This window comes from Suillus fuscotomentosus (assembly GCF_016647785.1).
Source record: "Suillus fuscotomentosus strain FC203 chromosome Unknown F5891scaffold_33, whole genome shotgun sequence".
Taxonomy (NCBI): domain Eukaryota; kingdom Fungi; phylum Basidiomycota; class Agaricomycetes; order Boletales; family Suillaceae; genus Suillus; species Suillus fuscotomentosus.
Genome location: NW_024539545.1, coordinates 407,494 through 421,136, shown reverse-complemented (window position 1 = coordinate 421,136; position 13,643 = coordinate 407,494). Strand labels below are relative to the sequence as shown.

General features: G+C 48.1%; 5 protein-coding genes across 5 annotated transcripts; 2 read left to right on the top strand and 3 right to left on the bottom strand.

Annotated features, from left to right (window-relative positions):
- Positions 1-232: 232 nt before the first annotated feature.
- Positions 233-550, bottom strand: F5891DRAFT_953825 (NADH-ubiquinone oxidoreductase 12 kda subunit mitochondrial precursor; the record flags this gene model as incomplete). The annotated part of the gene is made up of 2 exons (XM_041375214.1): positions 233-262; positions 317-550. The coding sequence occupies 2 exons, from the start codon at positions 548-550 to the stop codon at positions 233-235; spliced, it is 264 nt and encodes an 87-aa protein (XP_041224984.1).
- A 950-nt stretch (positions 551-1,500) lies between these two features.
- Positions 1,501-2,752, top strand: F5891DRAFT_953976 (uncharacterized protein; the record flags this gene model as incomplete). Its single annotated transcript, XM_041375226.1, has 3 exons — positions 1,501-2,034; positions 2,088-2,320; positions 2,368-2,752. The coding sequence occupies 3 exons, from the start codon at positions 1,501-1,503 to the stop codon at positions 2,750-2,752; spliced, it is 1,152 nt and encodes a 383-aa protein (XP_041224983.1).
- Positions 2,753-5,764: 3,012 nt separating this feature from the next.
- Positions 5,765-8,352, top strand: F5891DRAFT_410646 (MFS polyamine transporter). The gene is made up of 14 exons (XM_041371729.1): positions 5,765-5,904; positions 6,014-6,286; positions 6,340-6,512; positions 6,559-6,642; positions 6,702-6,793; positions 6,852-6,967; positions 7,014-7,044; positions 7,093-7,156; positions 7,205-7,316; positions 7,371-7,483; positions 7,530-7,873; positions 7,922-8,012; positions 8,066-8,204; positions 8,257-8,352. Exons 2-14 carry the CDS (start codon positions 6,039-6,041, stop codon positions 8,315-8,317), a joined length of 1,668 nt encoding a protein of 555 aa, XP_041224982.1. The 5' UTR covers positions 5,765-5,904; positions 6,014-6,038; the 3' UTR covers positions 8,318-8,352.
- A 512-nt stretch (positions 8,353-8,864) lies between these two features.
- F5891DRAFT_1039411 (terpenoid synthase) lies at positions 8,865-10,868 on the bottom strand. Its single transcript, XM_041361945.1, has 3 exons — positions 9,652-10,868; positions 9,338-9,511; positions 8,865-9,258 (listed from the first exon to the last, which is right to left on the bottom strand). Exons 1-3 carry the CDS (start codon positions 10,732-10,734, stop codon positions 9,097-9,099), a joined length of 1,419 nt encoding a protein of 472 aa, XP_041224981.1. The 5' UTR covers positions 10,735-10,868; the 3' UTR covers positions 8,865-9,096.
- On the bottom strand, positions 10,834-12,021 carry F5891DRAFT_1039410 (uncharacterized protein). Its single transcript, XM_041361944.1, has 3 exons — positions 11,471-12,021; positions 11,253-11,378; positions 10,834-11,205 (listed from the first exon to the last, which is right to left on the bottom strand). The coding sequence occupies exons 1-3, from the start codon at positions 11,927-11,929 to the stop codon at positions 11,059-11,061; spliced, it is 732 nt and encodes a 243-aa protein (XP_041224980.1). The 5' UTR covers positions 11,930-12,021; the 3' UTR covers positions 10,834-11,058.
- Between the last annotated feature and the right edge of the window lie 1,622 nt (positions 12,022-13,643).

The window sequence follows — 13,643 nt, the reverse complement described above, 5'->3', positions numbered from 1 at the left end:
CTGAGAGTCGGCATTGCTAGAAGAGGCAGATCAGAGCCGGGAGAGACTTTGTGGGAATACAATTCTTCCTGTCCCTCACAATTTGACCATTCTCAGTCTTCCGTGTTTCCTGAGTAGCGATGCGTTATCGGGCACGGAATGGTTACCAGTACAACACCGCGGACACCCACTTAAACATCGACTAATGCCGCTGTGTAATTCGAGTGGTCATTCTAAGAAGCACTACGACAATCTAGAAATCAATCTTTTTGTAGCCCTTGACCTATTACCAACGTCCGTTCAGTGGTATCAGTGAAAACGTGTGCATAACACATACCTTGTTTTCTTTGAGCATCGAAATATATTTGTCCGAGAGCCATCTGCAGTTCTCCAGGTGGTTAACACCCTCAAGCCGATGACATTTCACGAGCTCGTCGCGTACAAGTCGGGCTTCCATGGCTTTCACCCAAGACTCACGAACGAACTCTTCGCGTTCTTGGAGTTTTGCTGGCGAGTTGGACACGTGGGTTAGTGAAGATATTGGTTGAAAGAGTACATTGAACTTATACATTTTATAAATTCGGCTTTGTCTGCGAACTCGGACATGGTCGCGGTAGCTAAGGATTATTTGGTTATTGTTTGGCTTTGTCTCGGTTCCATGATGATCCGCTTCGAGTGACTGAAAGCCTCGAGGTTCCGAGTCTCGCACCATGCCATGCGTCCTTTGGATATAAGGGACACGACGGGCCGCATTGTATCATTGAAGATATCGATCTTATTGTCTTTCATTGACATCTAGGCAGGCCATTCGAAACTGAGACATGGACCATCAATAGCAAATCTATAGCAGGCTAGCCCGCACAGGCCTATCAGATATGAGCCGAGAAATGCCAAGCATGCTGGCGATGCTGTTCGTCGTTGCGACTAGTCGTTATTCAACGTTTCGTCCCTTGCAAATGCACCCCTGGGCTTGTCATGATCTTTTTTGCTGAACGTTGATCAAATACATACCGTTCACGTTCAATTACGCGTGGTAACTGGATCATATCTTGCATTCCGATCAGCGCCACAGCTCTTGGAAATATTAAATTATGAAGGTTTCAGTGCTGCGCTATGCAAATGGGCGGCTTTATTTAAAGCCAAGCGTCAACGCACACTCAACGTTCCATCGCAATGAACGCCCCTCATTATCCAGAACCGACATGGATGCGCATATCTGGTCGCAAAACCCCGTTCTACACCAGGTATCTGCCGTTTGAAATATCATATCCCCTTATTCTGACCTTCTTGTGCAAAGGCCGTTGCTAGGATCTGAGCTATTTGATGACCGAACTAGCGTTCTACTTGATGGGTAGCCCAATCAATGTCATTTATTGCCAATATATGCTCACTCTTTCTTCAGTATGACCGACGCATGTGTCGGCTTCACATTTCACAGCCTATATGCCGCGGACGAGGTGAAACAACGCGCCCGCAATGCCTTCGCTAGGCTTCGGTAATAGTTTTTGCCTTATCCTGTGCATGGTGTATCCTCACAGCGAACATATACGTAGCTTTTCGTGTCCAATCATTGCAACCAATATAGTGGGTAATGTTTCCGGTCCTATTCCGAGATCATGGGTATATGCGCCTGTACAAAGCTTATCGGAGCTCACGGGCTGGATAAACGATGCCTTTTGCATCGTGCAACACGATCTGAACGTTGATGCTTTCGTCGAAGAAACCAGTCAACGTCGACTCCCTTACCAGCCTCAGAACGCAAGTCCCATCTGGTTTCGTTGCTATCTTCTCTTGGGCAACAATAACAAATATGGCCTCTATTTTCATGGTCCGCATGCCATCATGGACGGTGGCCCGACGCTCAATGCCTTTGCACTCATGCTCCAATGGATGACGAAAGATGACATCGAACCTGCTGAGAACTTGCCGTGGGGGACAGAATGGCACAACTTGCCTCTCGGTCCTGTTGATGCCACAGGTGGTCCTCGCGAAGATTGGGATATTGCAGGTATCGAGCTCCTGAAGCAATTGTCAGACTCCGAAGCGGTCCACACGGTATGTTTTTGACATGCTCATCCTCCTGCTCCCATTCCGACCAGTTAATGTAGATACCTTTGACTGTGCGTCCGTTTCGAATGTCACAGAGTGCCGTCGGAAAGACATGTAGACTGGAGCGAGTTCTCAACCCGACATTAACGCGTAGGCTAGTCAACAAAACACGGATCGTCGGTTGCTCGATGTCCCATCTGTTTGAGGCTGCATATTGCATGGTGCTGCTCGCCCGCAATCAACTTCCACCATCCGTGTGGGATGCCTACCACTTTCCAGGCAACTCCTCTGCGTAAGTGCCCACAACCGAGAGATGTAAATCTACTGACGAAATTTCAGTATCTCGCTGATTCCGCACCTGAAATTGCCCTACGATACGAAAACACATTTCATCTCTTCCCGCTCGCATATACCGATCCAGATTTCGATGGCTGAAATATCGCCCATGGTATCGCCCAGAAGGCAGCTCCTGCAACTTACCCAAGCCATAGAGCAGAGATACACCAGGTTTGCTACGCATCCCTGTATGCCCCACGTCCAGGCTGCAAGGGCGTATCAACCAGATGCTCTGTCAGAAAGACCAAACTTCGAGAGTTCTATCAACAACGTTGGCCCCATGGAGCGGCGACTTCCGTTGTCGTGGAAAGGAAGGCATACCGCTGAGCCGGTCATTGAGCTGGAGTCTGTGTTGTTTTCAGTCAGACTAACGTCTTTAACTCCGTAAGAAGTTTTTCAATTCTGTACATTGGGTGTGTCTGAAAATTTTGGCAGAATAATCCACATATGGACCATGAAGGGCAGCCTGCATGTTCAGATTCAAGTGCGCAAAATTTCATACTTCTTGGTTATGGGAAGGACTGACTGATTGTACAGGCAAATGACGCCTGGCCAAAAGCAGACCTACAGGACCTTCTAGACGCTATTTGTTCTCGAGTATGCCTGGTTCTTGAAGACTTTTCCCAAAATCCTCCAGGCCATCCCTCTGACCCGCCCTTGAGCGAACGAAGCAAACTTTGACGTCAGAAAGTCTTTCAAATTTCGCTTGATCATCTTTCTGGGTGATTGCGTTTCGATCATCCTTGTTACGACTTACTTTCTGGTCCCAGATAACCAAACCTTCTTCCGTCCGCGTCAGTGGAACCTTTGGATGAAGCAGTGGAGGGAGAACTCACGCGTTGCTCTGTTTGGTCACCGGAGTCTGCCGAAAAGGCATGGAATATATGGTTGAAGCTTTCGAGAGCCCAAGCTCCAACGGCGAACGAAGAGACATACAGCTGTTAGGTCATAGGTCCGCTAATGTATGAAGACGCTGAAATACTCCAGCATAAATATCCACCAGTACTGCAGAATGGCATGTGCCCCTGAGTGTCTCAGACCCTAGCTAAGCGCTAAGCCTCGATCCTGCAAGTAAATTTTGGTTTGAAACTCTGCCAATGCTCTATTCATTATGCATGATGGCTGCTAACTGGGTCCCGCCATCGGTCCTCATTCAAGGACAGACATCCCAGCTCCCCAAAAGCAAGTGCAGCTAAAGTCTTCACGAAATGTCTACCACTATTAACGATATGTATACCTTAAGTATAATTCCACACCTCATCGACATCGATTGTCTTCACTTCCTGCCCTCGCACAGATAATATTTACAGCTGGCTCACGCGCGTTGTAGTCGAGACTCGTACAGCGTTACTACTCATGAGTGAAGCGTCAATAATGTCACATGGGTAAGTCGTACCATTAGGCTACGGTGCCTTGCGGGATATTGATAGCGAGGATACACTTAGCCAAATGGTTCTGCATGTGCACGTTTCACTGGGAAAAGAAGGGCGCATCAGAATGTCTCGACCCTGAAGAAACCATCTACGGTATGATAATTTCATTTCCGGGTGACACTCACTGCATCATGCGTTCGGAACTTCAAGTTCTGTTTCTTGATATTATAATGATACGACGACTGCGGCACGACAAAAGCAAAAGCTCTAGAATGATTTCATCTTCTACACCGTGCTATCGGCTAGAAATAGGAGCATTAGCACGGAATTTTATCACAATCGATACCCCCCTATGAGTCGATCGCCAGACCCTGTCTACACGCGACATTGTGAATTAGAACTCATGAGCATGTTTGGCCAGCAGGAGCTCTGGGGCGTGACAAAGTAAAGGCTCGACTCGTCTAAGGAGAATATGTGGTGTCGCAAACCAGCTAAACCAGACAGGAAAGAGGATAACACATAAGCCACTGGGAAAGCGCTAGCTCAGGCACAAAGTAATATTTGACAAGTGGCATAATGATTGTCATGTTCGTCACGAGTTCCTCAGGGCCAGGCGTAAGTAGAGAAAAAGGGGAAACTGACTGTGGTTTACGTACTATGCACGAGCCACATCGCCATCCGTCCGAGTCCGAGTCAGGGTCGGTGAGCCGGTGAACGTTTGGACTCTAGTGAAACTCTTGGACATTACTGAACTCAGAACACAAGGTTCGATGAGTGGCCTTTGTACGGCCATGTCCATCTTCAGGAAGTATTCGGACGGTGGTCATGAAGTGTCACGATGTGATGCACCGTTCAGGTTGTTACAAAATGGAACCCAGGATTGAACGCCATGCGCAACGTCGAGTTTCGTAAGATTAGGTGTATGACTCGAAGGACACAGAAATCTTCATCACGCCGGGCCCGGCTTACTGTCTGATGATTAGCATAAAGTGGCGTCACCACCGGTAAAAGCTAGTCCTGTCCTGCTCGCCTCCTACTCCTCCGTGAATCATGACTGCGGCAGCTTCGGTATGCTCTTAATCATGTAATGCTGTATCAAGACATACCTGTGATGACCAACCACTCAGGAATTCGGCTATGTTCAGTACATCTCCCGGCAGGGTCCCGTACTTACATAATGATTTATCACGCCCCAGGAACAAGCTAGTTTCTTTCTCGTCGCCTTCCACATTCAAACTAATTCACATTATATCGATATCTACGGCTGCTACGTAGAATTTATATCTTATCGGTGTCTTCCATTGTGTAATCTTTGCAAGGCTACCTCAATGACTATTCGTATAATCTCAAGCAGCAATGAAGAGGAAGGATCTGACCTTTGCTTCAATTTCGCTCGCTCCTCCGTGACATCCAGCGACCACACGGCACTAGGTAAACAGTTGATTGTGATACTTGTGTCCTCTAAGTTTGGCCTCTTTCCATGTCTTGTTTTTATTGACAGTGTGACAATGAGCGCTCCAGTCGCACACATGCGCACTCTCCCATATGGAACGGTTCTGTGGCCCCGTTGTGTACTTTTTCAACACCAAAATAGTTCCGGCTACGGGAATGGACTAATTCCTCGTTCTCCGTATTCCGGAGAGGATAATGGTGTGAGTTGTGACTTGATTCATGACGAGCGTGCTGTGAAATCGGAGGATTATCAGGTGCAATCGAGCGACGAGCAGGTTCCGTGGGTTTCACCGCTCCGTTGTTGTACTGCGTCACGGGTGTGCTCACATGCGACGGTATACCCTTCTTCCTTCTTCAAGTGGTTGACTACCACGAATCTCTTGGTCGATAACTCGACGTGCACTCTTTGAGTCGTCTTCAAGCTGACAAATAAAAAAACAAACATGCTATATGTAAACTCGGCATACGTACCATTTTTAGCCTTCTAGGTCATGCAACTGCTCACTATCACGTGGAACCGCTCGAGGGGTCAAAGATTGGGAAGCCGAGACTCATCTGGCAAGATCTTGTCGGTCTGTTTAGCCTTATCGCTTTCTGTCACTCTTGTCACCGTGTTGAGTTTGTGTATATGACTATCGGCCGACGGTGCGGCCGATGACCAAATTACAGTAAACTAAATTGTGTCAAGCACAGGGTCTCAGAACTCTCATCCGAGGTAAGCACCACAGTAATGACATAGGCTTGTTTACTCAATTCTGGTCTCTAGTAAGCGCCTTTGTAATGGTGACAGTAACCTGTTATTAGATGACTTATAAGTAGCAAAGGACACTATGTGGGTGTCAATCGCAGATGCGAATGTCCACCACAAACCAAATCTCTGCGTCTGTGAGTGATGTGGAAGGAACACTAGGCGCGGTGTCTCCCGCACCAACCTTACAAGGTGATCACGCATCAAAATCAGTCCATCATATTCCAGAACAAAGTCATTCTCAGAAGTCGTATAACACTGGCGATGGCGAGCTGCTAGCGACGACAAACAATGCAGATGTTTTGATCGTTGACTGGGACGGCCCAGATGACCCTCAAAATCCTAAAAAGTGCGTTGCGTTAGCAGAGTAGCATGGCCGTTGGACTTATAATTCTTGCACAGTTGGAGCTATAGACGCAAATGGGCTGCTACAATCATCATATCATCATTTACTTTTATCAGTCCAGTTTCGTCCTCTATGATTGCGCCTGCTACTGGCCAGGTGGCTTCTGCCTTCGGGATCGACAATGATGTTATGCTTGCACTCACAACATCGATCTTCGTGCTTGCATACGGTAAGCCAATTTGGTTGATGCTAGACACCCCACTAACCAATAATAGCCATGGGGCCGTTATTTCTGGGTCCATTGAGTGAGATTTACGGACGGTCACGCGTTTTGCAATTGGCAAATTTATGGTATCTTGGTGTGTGACATTTACAAGCCAACCCATAAATAATCTCACTCTCATTTTTGACATGATAGTATGGAATCTCGTCTGTGGTTTCGCACAGTCAGAATCACAGCTTCTTGTTTTCCGATTTCTTGCTGGTCTCGGAGGCAGCGCTCCTTTGTCGGTAAAGTTGAAGTTTCCTCAAGTCGGAAGTATCTCTTCTGAATGGCTTCCCTCTTCAGATTGGCGGTGGATTTCTTGGGGACTGCTGGGAGCCAGATCAACGAGGAAGAGCTGTCGCCATTTACTCCTTAGCTCCGCTAATGGGCCCTGTCGTGGGACCTATCACGGGCGCCTGGTTTGTGGATATTTCAAGTTCAACGACACCATCTAAATTTCCTCAGGATAGCTCAATACTCGACCTGGAGATGGGTGGTATGCAATGCTTCTGCCAATAGAGAACTGTTCTCATTTCTCTGACAGTTCTGGTCTACGTGCATTGTGGATGCAGTCATTCAAATCATTGGAATGTTTGCCCTTCAAGAGAGTGAGAAATTGACTGGTCGCGATCCGCTGATACTTATGAATTGTCCAGCTTACGCGCCTGTCTTATTGGAAAGGAAGGCAGAGCGGATTCGCAGATCGATGGATGCCGAAAAAGCTCCGTACAGAGAAATCCGTACCGTTTTCGAAGGTCAAGATCGCTCGTAAGTCCTTTTATAATCCCTGTAAGATATTATCTGAGGACGATGCGTATATAGTTGGCAGGCCATAATGGCCAAATCACTCAGCCGCCCTTTTGTACTCTTTGCGCATGAGCCGATCGTGCAGCTTCTCGGCGTTTACATGGCATATCTATACGGAACACTTTATCGTAAGGCATTTTATTTTCTATATATGTCGATCTTATATCGTCTCAGTATTTTTGACGACGATGCCATCGATCTTCCAGGGCACATACCACCAGTCGGTAGGAATCTCCGGCCTTCATTACGCTGCACTTGGCATAGGATTGTCAGCGGCCTCTCAATTAAATGCGAGAACGATGGACAAAGTTTACATGTATCTCAAGGGCAAGAACGGTGGAGTTGCGAAGCCGGAGTTCAGATTGCGTTCGTCATATTGTCCTAACGCCTCCTTTCTTAAGTACTCATTCAGTGTGCCATCAGCTGCTATGGTTCCCGGGTCTCTCTTACTTCCGATTGGGTGCTTGATTGTAGGCTGGACCTCTGAAGCTCATACATTTTGGATAGCTCCAGATATTGTTGGTTTGATTCTCCTAGTGTTGTTCATCTATTGATAGTTTTGACAGGGCATTGCGCTTGTGGGAGCAGGCATCATTCTGAATTTCCAGTGTATCCAGACCTACATCGTTGATTGCTTTACGCTTCATGCCGCTTCTGGTGCGTAGATTTGGTTCCTGTGTTACCTACCATCTCAAATATTTCATATTTAGCTCTTGCCGCTATCTCTTGTTTGCGGTCACTAGCAGGCTTTGGATTTCCCTTGTTTGCTCCAGCAATGTACAAAGCACTCGGGTTTGGAAAAGGCGATACTATTTTAGCAGTCGTGGCAATCGTTGTCGGCTGTCCTGCGTACGTCTTTATTTTTGTTCCCTCCATTGTGACCCCTTAACGATTACCGCAGACCCTGGATATTGTGGCGCTACGGGGAGCGGATACGGAACAGCAGTCGACATGCGCGGTGAATTCGGTGATGACATCATCGATCACAATCAGCAACAGGGCCACGACTTTTACCTCCGAGTACAAGCTCTGTTATTTGTAAGAAAGGAGGAACGAGGTGCACCACAGGTGAATATGGTGCAGATGGACGCTATATGGTGTGTTGCGGGTAGAATGAGGGAATGCAGCTGAAATCGGATGGTTCCAGCTCCTGCAAGAGCAGAGACTTCGAATCAACCTCATGATAGTAGGGAAGTTTGAAGTTAACTGCCTTGGAGTAGATAGGGAGCAAAGGGGAGCAAAGCCACTGAGGAGATAAGCTAAAGCTTGCTGTGAAGTGCTGAAACCTTTGTTAACTGTCTCCTCCCAATCCTCCGCATTTCTAAACCTTTTCACACCTAAGATTTTCATGTCATTCCTGAACCTTGCCATAACCACTGTCTTAAATTGTATTATTTGTAGTAGCATAGAATTTCACTCAAGTACCATGCCTAAGCCTCAAATCGTCAGAATACTGTAAAGTTACGATCATAGCCTTTGCAATGATTGGGATACACTTAGTTTCAAAGCTTTATAGGTCCGATGGTCACGAGCCTATAATATTCAAGTTCCTAACGATTCATTCAATCGTAATAAGGTCCGATAAAATTATATCTCTCAATCACGCAAAGTCGACAGAGAGCCTGCGGCACGTTAATGATGCCTCCCGACGACCTACGTATGTTGTTATTCTTAATCATCGATTGAGAAACGGATGACGCCCGGTCCCGTCGTGGCACACCATATGGGAATTATACAGGCCTCACCACCGCCTCTTCACAACACCCTCCGTCAACGCCTCCAAAGCGTCCCTCGCCTCGCTTCTAGGCAATAATGTCAACACCTCCCGTGCTTTCTCAGCATGTACGCGCGCTAGCTCACGCGTGCGCTCTACACCATTAGAAGACGAGATCAGCGTCAGGGCCTACACACCGCACGATGCAAAGAAAGCAATATAAAAGTCAGTGCTTGTCCAAATGTAGTTGGCGGGAAGCAATGCTCACCCTCTCAACATCGCCATCCTTACCGAACCGCCGCTCGATCATGGCTTCGAGCTCTGGGAATTCCTCAGCTGCGTAGAGTGCGGGTCCTGTTGCGAGTCCTAGGCGTAGGTCTGCAAAGCCGGGTTTGCCGAGCTGGGCTGTGGAGGAGGAAAAGTCGAGAGTGTCGTCTATGAGCTGGGCAAGGAATGAGTACGAACGAGGATAGATTGCAATGTGACAAGACGAGATGAAGTAGCGAAGAGGAATAACATGTGCAGTGACAAAGTGAAGTGCCAAAAGCGCAAGCAGACACGTGAAGAATTGTGCGAACACACCTGAAATGCAATACCCAAGTTCCTCCCATATGCATAGGCCACTTCCTTCCACACCTCGCCTTCTCTACATCCTCCTAGCACAACAGCAGCCCGTGCGCCTTTAGCCATTAGAGAGGCCGTTTTTAAATAAGTTTTTTTAAGATAGATAGCCCATTTATCGGAGGGTAAGGGTGAAGGTGAAGCATGAATGTCCTTAAGGTCAATTGCACTAGTCGCAGACGACGAGGGATGGGGGGCAGCTTCGGTTCCACTCCCTTTCATCTGCAAAATCTCACCCTCTACAAGATTAGCGATGACACTCGCGATGAGCTCTACCACTTCATGACTCCCTAGCCGACTCAGGGCAGCACTGGCGCGTCCCAGCAGAAAATCGCCACCAAGGACCGCTAGCTTATTGCCAAATGCAGCTGGTGCACTAGGTGCGCCACGACGAAGGGGGGACTTGTCAAGGACGTCATCATGGAGTAAAGAAGCAACATGTATCATCTCCACGATCTGTGCTAGGCGCAACTGCGTAGGAAGTAAAGTATGAGTGAGTGTCTGGGAATGTGTTTGATGGAGGGGTGGGGGTTGTGGGGTATATGGTGGTGGTTGGGCGGGGGGTATGCGCAGTTCGAACGCGCTCTGGAATGATGCGGTGTGATCTGGCATGCTGGGGTTCCAGTCGCATAGGATATCTTTCCGAGTCAGTGGCGCGTCGAGCTCTTGTTGGTGTGCCCTTGCATTGTCTGCTGCCCAGTTTACTTGAGAGAATTCAGCGCCTAGTCCGTTTGTTGCACGCGCGAAAAGGAGGACGAGGAGGGGCCGGAGTTGTTTGGAGGGGTGGAGAAAGTAGTATTGAGCAATGGCATTAAGGGAAGGATGGGAACTGCCAAGGAGAGTGAGCAGGGAAGTACGCATCTGTTCGAGGTGCGGCGCGAGAAGGACGTATGGGTCTGTTTTTGCCGACGTTGGCGTTTGTGAGGGAACGGGACGAGGCTGAGCTAGTACACTGTGGTGTCGTGCACTTCGGGGTCGTGTAATTCTACGCGCATTAGACGCTACACGCATGCTCGCCGTTACTGCAGACGACCATGACCCCATGCTCGACAACGATCAAGATGTGCTCAGTGACGGAAATGCAACGCCGCTAATTTCCCGTTTTCTATTTTTCCCGCGCTGGCCGAGGATCACTCGCACGTATCAATCCAACTCCAGAGCTTGTCCAGAGCACTCCATTAAAATACAACTTAGGTGATACTAGATATCCTGCGGTACGGTACCCGTAGTATTATTATTTTAGTTCATCGTCATGGAGGGCACCACCAACCATAGGTCGTGTGCATACAAAACCGCGTCTTGTCATTGGCTACTGACGCAGACGTGCAGCATCAAGTCGCACACATCAAATCGTGCGCTTCAGCGTGACTACCGTAAAACTCCCCCTGGCGACGTAGTCGTACTCCTCGTCCGACTCTTGCTCGTAGTAGCCAACGTCCGATTCAGCGGAGACGCTTCGATAGCGCTGCGATGTTTGTTTACAGAGGGGGCAAGGTATGCTCCTAGTTTTTTGGCCTGGCAGTGCATCAGTGTTAAAGAGAATTAGTATGTGAGAGGCCCACTTTTGCACACATAGTCTTCCAATCAGCTTCTGCGCCACCATTTACAGCAAGTAATAGCAGCGGTTCTCTTTCATCTTGTAATTCCGGACTAGCATTATCGACAGGGACGACAACTATTCGTCCAAGCTACACACAGCTCGTCAGTAAACGCTCGCATAAAAAGAAGAAGTAGAGGAGTACGCATGAAATCGGAAAAAAAAAGGGAAGCAACAACCCACCTCACTCTCAACCATCCCCATCCCCTTTTCAACCCCTTCTTCACCCCTCGTCTCAGCCCACACTTCAGCACTTAGCCCGGCCAATATCCATATCTCGTCTTTCGACCGGTGTAAACACGTCGTCTGGGAACATCCGCTACCCGATGCAGCTTTACCAAGCGCGTGCGGGGATGTACTACATTCTGTGCTCCCTCGTAATGGTGGAGTACGGCATGGTGGCGGAGTATGTCCGTTGGCGCTTGACGCGTGAGCATTAGGGGGGGTCATATGTCCATTGGTGCTAGGATGCGTAACTACGTGTGTTGTATTTCTTTGATCGCTCCCACTTCCACTGGCCGTTGACGAACAGGCAAAGGAGACAATTGCACCCTCTGGTGTCAGAAGGAGTGCAGTGTGAATGGTGTCAATAGGTGAGAGTAGCTGCGTGAGATAGGTTTGGAGTGTTGAGAGGTTTAGCATCTGAACACGGTCGAATATTACAATCCTTGGATCCGTAGGTACTAGGTCACGATGTGACAAATATTGGAGGTTTGCTCTGATGGTGGCATGTGGGCAACGAGAATTCCCACAACACTGCCACAGCTAAAGAACTAAAGAATTAATTGATGTCTAGATTCTAGAATGAAATCTTATTTAGTTCATCATCACATATGAGTCTAGTACTAGTTCGATATGAAAATGACCAGTACTGCAATTTTTTTTTCGTTGTGTACAGCAGAGATACTTTCAAGTTATGGATGAAACTGCGTCAGAGATAATACAACTGGTGTCTTGACGGAGTCTATCATGGCATCAACAGAAGCTATGTCCCCAACTCGTGTGATGATATTGTAATCTGACGCGATCCTCATGCACTCCCCACCATGCTGCGCAAAAGGTTGTTCAAGACGAATGAGCAACCTCAACGCTCACGAATGAGACCGCGATTCAGCTAGGTGATTGTTACGTGGCTGCCACAGCGAAAGTGCGCCAAAACGCTGCCCAGCTGGTCTTCTGTTGTGATTAGCAGGACTTAGAGCCCATATAGCTTGACGTTGTAGGGAAGAACGATGTCTCCTAGTTGTGACCGCGCCTCTGTCTGAGTTCGGTGACCGGAAATGCGATGCAAGGGAGTTGCAATCTGGAGTTTGCGAAACGAAAAGCACTGATGTTTGCCCGGTATGCTATACAGTTTCAAAGTGCACTCCACAGCCACAGTGTGTTGCAGCTGGGAGATATTGTGTTCGGATAGAGCTGGCGACGAGCATGGCGGAGCTTTGTACAGAGGTTGGTAGACAACAATTGAAGTTGGACAATGGTTTCACCTAGTCCAGTGCAGTGATCACCTGAATGAAGACGTCTGTGCACGTTACGTATCTTCTCTCCGTAGATAACAGGTAAATGGACACCGAAAATGCCCAATAATTAGTACCCGTAACGTGGTGACACGGCTAAATGTCCATTATATTTCTCTCGTGCGCCTCTCATTCTCGAGCAGAAGGTAGGGAGCGCCCGTGCATCTATGCCAGTCAAACCCTCCAACTCCTGCATGATAGTGACAGACCCCCTGTGTGACATACTCCTTGTAGTTGGAAGAACCAGTATCGAGAGAGTCCAGTCTGCTTGGTAAGAGAACAATTTCAGGAGCGAGGAACTCCTGGGCAGTCCATCCTCGCGTGTTCCACATGCTATTTTGGAGCGCGCCAGACTTCGAGGACGGCAGAACATTCGACAGAGTGCGATCGGGATTATGAGCACCCGTACCTTACGCTTGAATAGTGATGAAGCGCTGAAGCGCAAGTTCGAAATAAGTTAGAGAGTCCATGCTGTCCGGAGTTGACAATTCATGGGCGTGAGCCGGGAGTGGGAGAAAGAGGAGAAATATGATCCTCGATCACCTGTGGCTGCCAGTCCTTTGGCCTGCTGAAGAAACCTGCATGAGGTTGCACATTGAAACATGGTCAAGAACCGCAATGTGCAGCTTCCGAATAAAGAAACTCTCGGAAGCCTTTGGACAACAGACCAAAACAACGCGTACGCTTCGTCTAGCACTGATTTACAATTACCACGGTGAATTCTGATATCAACGTTACAAACCTTGTATTATGCGTGCAGCTTCATGCCTCTGACAGAATTGTGATAACAAAAGTTGCCCGTGGTGATATGCCTATCTCAGGCTGAACAAAATATGTGA

Bases quoted from the DNA above. Each gene is read 5' to 3' on its own strand.
- F5891DRAFT_1039411 (XM_041361945.1), bottom strand. From the start codon at position 10,734: ATGGGGTCATGGTCGTCTGCAGTAACGGCGAGCATGCGTGTAGCGTCT. The intron at 9,512-9,651 runs GTGTGTTCGCAC...TTCCTTGCCCAG, and splicing joins ACTTGGGTATTGCATTTCAG to CTCATAGACGACACTCTCGA. The intron at 9,259-9,337 runs GTGAGCATTGCT...TGCGGTGTGTAG, and splicing joins AGGATGGCGATGTTGAGAGG to GCCCTGACGCTGATCTCGTC.
- F5891DRAFT_1039410 (XM_041361944.1), bottom strand. From the start codon at position 11,929: ATGCTAAACCTCTCAACACTCCAAACCTATCTCACGCAGCTACTCTCA. The intron at 11,379-11,470 runs GTGGGTTGTTGC...AGCTGTGTGTAG, and splicing joins TGGGGATGGTTGAGAGTGAG to CTTGGACGAATAGTTGTCGT. The intron at 11,206-11,252 runs GTGGGCCTCTCA...ATGCACTGCCAG, and splicing joins GGAAGACTATGTGTGCAAAA to GCCAAAAAACTAGGAGCATA.
- F5891DRAFT_410646 (XM_041371729.1), top strand. From the start codon at position 6,039: ATGCGAATGTCCACCACAAACCAAATCTCTGCGTCTGTGAGTGATGTG. The intron at 7,874-7,921 runs GTTGGTTTGATT...TAGTTTTGACAG, and splicing joins TTTGGATAGCTCCAGATATT to GGCATTGCGCTTGTGGGAGC. The intron at 8,205-8,256 runs GTACGTCTTTAT...CGATTACCGCAG, and splicing joins ATCGTTGTCGGCTGTCCTGC to ACCCTGGATATTGTGGCGCT.